Here is a 3,240-nt window from a genome sequence, read left to right as displayed (position 1 = left end):
AACTGCAGAAAACGGGGGGGGGGGGGGGGACAAGAAACATGGCGGCTGGAGGCCGAAGGTTATCCAGCTTCCTGGTCAGAATGCCTGGGACCCTGGGCCTTAGGTCCCCCTGGCCACTGAGGGGGCAGGCGGGGGGCCGGGTCTGGGCTGGGCCTCCTTCCCAGAGATGGCCTCTCCCTCCCAGCAAGGGGCTCCCTCGGGTGCCCAGGCCACAGATGAGAAGAGGGAAACGCCGACCAGAGGCTGAGTTTCCACCGAGTCTCCCTCTTCTCCTCGCCCCTCCCGCTCCCAGCTGCGGGAGGGTGCCGGTGGCCGTGAGAAAGCCCCAGCCGGTTGCCCTGGTACCCGGTGACTGAAAATCCGAACAAACATCCTGCTGCCGCCCACCTAAGCTTCCAGGCCGCCCGTCTCCATGGATACTGCCAAGCCAGCCGGCACCTACACAAAGACAGGACCCCAAGGCCAAGCTCCCCCTCCTCGCCCCACGAAGACAGGACCCCAAGGCCAAGCTCCCCCTCCTCGCCCCACGAGGCCACCTGGGCCTTCCCAGCCGCATGACATCCAGGGTGGCCAGGGCGTGGTCTGTCCTCCCTCGCAGGGCCCAGCCGGGTCCTCTCATGGCTGCCCTAGTGGCCACTCTCAAAGACGGGCTGGGCTGTGGCTCCCTGGGAGTCTGCCTAGCGTCAGGGTCCCCGGTTCGAGCCCCTGCACTGCACAAACTGTGAGGTGGAGACAGCGGATCCGAATCTCCGGGCTATCCTTAGCTATATAGCAAGTCCGAGGCTAGCCTGGGCTGCATGAGCATGAGGCTGCCCCCAAACTATAAAAGACTCTTCAGTCATTCTTCTTCCCTGGGACCACGATGGAGTAAGAACGGAACCCAGAGGGGGTGTCCCGTCTCTCTCTGTCCCTGTCCTGCCAGCTCGTGTCTCCACCCGGGGAAGGACTCCTCCGAGCGGTCCTCGGCCTCAGGAGCACACGCTGTCCCGCAGAGGACACAAGCTGCCCCCCACGATGGACGGCACACAGCTGACTGTAGCTCTGGCTCCGGGGCCCCGGATTTCCCAGCCTTCCCGAGCACACGCCACAAATGGACACACACAGCTCTGAATGAGGCCAGGCACGGCGGCGCACACGTCTGACCCCAGCCTCAGGAGGCCGGAGCTGAGCTCTGTGAACTGGAGCCAGCTGGGTCAAGGCCAGCCAGGGGTACAAGAGCAGAGCCTGGCCCAGTAAACCAACAGATGACAGGGACAGTCTGCAGGGAACAGCAGCTTTCCCTCTCCAGCCATGGCTGAGGGCCTCCCTCTGTGCTCCCCGCCAGGGCTCAGCCACAAGCTCTGCTCCCGCCCGTGGAAAAGCCTGGTCCCATACAGGAACCAGCGCCCGCCCAGGGCGCCCCCACGAGGCATGAGAGCTGGGGCACCCGGAGACCGGGACTCAGCTGGGCAGGCACTTGGGGGAGAGGAGACCCGACTTCTCCGCTGGGCTCGAGGCCAGGCAGAGCTAGAACGCAGCCGGCCACCGGGCACATTCCATGCCCTGCGCCCCCGGGCAGAGGCCCAGAAGGCCTGGCCGGCTTCCCTGGAGGCGGCGCTGGCCAGCGAGGCTCCCTGAGGGAAAGGGTTAAACGGGGGTGGAGGAGGCCGAGGTCGGGGCCCAGGCACGCACAGGGGTCACCCAGGCAGCCCTCTCGGGATGGGACGCTCCAGTCCCGGCAACCGGGTTTGCTCACTTATCCCCTGGGCCCTCTCTCACATGTAAGTGCACACCGTCCCAGCAGGGCGGGGCGGGGGCAGGGCACTCGGTCCAGAGTTGAGAGTGGGCGGAGCGCAGCATGAGTTCATCTGTTTCCTGCCGGCATCTGCTATAAAGCAGGGCTACGGCCCAGCGGAGCACAGCTGGAGCAGCTGCAGCCGGGCGGAGCGCAGCGCAGAGCGCACAGCTGGAGCAGCTGCCCGACGCCCACAGGACGCAGGCGAGAGCAGCCGACACAGGCCAGGAGCCCACCGCAGGCCAGGAGCCCACCGCAGGCCAGGAGCCCACCGCAGGCCAGGAGCCCACCGCAGGCCAGGAGCCCAGCACAGCTGAGGCGCCCAGAAAGCTCCAGGTGAGGGCCGGGGAGCACATTCCTCCCCCGAAGTCCCGGCCACCGCCCTCCTCCCCTCCCCTCCTCCTCTCTCTTCCACCGGCCATCCAGGACCGGGCGATGGGAAGGATGGTCGCACCTCCCTTCGGGCCCTGTGTCTCGGGAGCAAACGCCCTGTCTTCCGGGCCCTGTCCAGACAACCTCTCCCTGGCCAAGTTAGCAAAGGGACTTTACTTGGAAAAGAAAGAGCAGCCTTGAAAGCTGCATTCCTACCTGCGCGGGCGCTTTCCTGCGCCAGAGGTCAGGGTGGAGTGAGAGGTCAGCTTTCAGGGGCCGGCGCCCTCCGCCGCGGGTCCCAGAAGAGAACTCCCAAACGCCCTCACCCTCCGGCCCTCCCGGGGCCCCCAGAGGTCTTCGAGCTGCTGAGTGAAGGAGTGGACGCCCACAGGCGGCTTAGCGGGAAGCGGGAGTCAGGGTGGATTTTTAGGATTCGCACAGACCAGGCTGGCCTAGGCCAGGTCAGGCCTGTGGGCAGTGAGGCCTGCTGGAGAGGACGGAACCAGCACCCTGAGGTCAAGGCCAGCCTGGGTTCCATAGTGAGGCCGTCTGGGAAAAAGCAAAAGGAACATCTGGAGGACGAGGGGGTGAGCTCGGGACCCAAGAGCATCATGGCAGCTCGTTGAATGTGAGCTTGCGGACTGAGCTCTCGCAGGCCGGAGCACACACAGAGGGACAGGGCTGGCCCCTGTGGCAGGGTCCGGCCCCTCAGACTCTTCCGCTCACCGTAGGATGCAGCCGGCTCCAGCCCTCGCTTGCCTCGCCCTGGGCCTGGCCCTGGCCTTCGGGGAAGGGTCGGCTCTACGCCACGGAGAGCTCCGCACGGCGCATCAGGCCACCGACTTCGGAGTGAAGGTGTTCCAGCGTGTGCTCCAGGCCTCCCGGGACCGGAACGTGGTCTTCTCGCCCTATGGCGTGTCCTCCGTGATGGCCATGCTGCAGCTGACCACGGCCGGGAAAACCCTGCAGCAGATCCAGGATGCCATGGGCTTCAGCGTCAGCGGTGAGACAGGCAGAGGGAGGTGGGCAGAGGGGAGATGGGCAGAGGGCAGGTGGGCAGAGGGCAGGTGGGCAGAGGGGAGGTGGGCAGAGGG

At 66.2% G+C, this 3,240-nt stretch overlaps 1 protein-coding gene across 1 annotated transcript in view; it reads left to right on the top strand.

The window, feature by feature from the left end:
* The first annotated feature begins 860 nt into the window (after positions 1 to 860).
* Positions 861 to 3,240, top strand: part of Serpine1 (serpin family E member 1) — a 10,693-nt gene continuing 8,313 nt past the window's right edge. Inside the window, exons 1-2 of the mRNA XM_055605165.1 lie at positions 861 to 2,110; positions 2,878 to 3,149. Of these exons, the coding sequence (XP_055461140.1) occupies positions 2,879 to 3,149 (271 nt within the window). The 5' untranslated portion in view covers positions 861 to 2,110; position 2,878. The remainder of the gene's footprint in view (positions 2,111 to 2,877; positions 3,150 to 3,240) is intronic.

This window comes from Psammomys obesus, unplaced genomic scaffold (assembly GCF_907164565.1).
Source record: "Psammomys obesus unplaced genomic scaffold, mPsaObe1.curated_primary_1811, whole genome shotgun sequence".
NCBI lineage: Eukaryota > Metazoa > Chordata > Mammalia > Rodentia > Muridae > Psammomys > Psammomys obesus.
The sequence above is the reverse complement of the archived record's forward strand: the minus strand, read 5'-3'. Positions and strand labels throughout refer to the sequence as shown.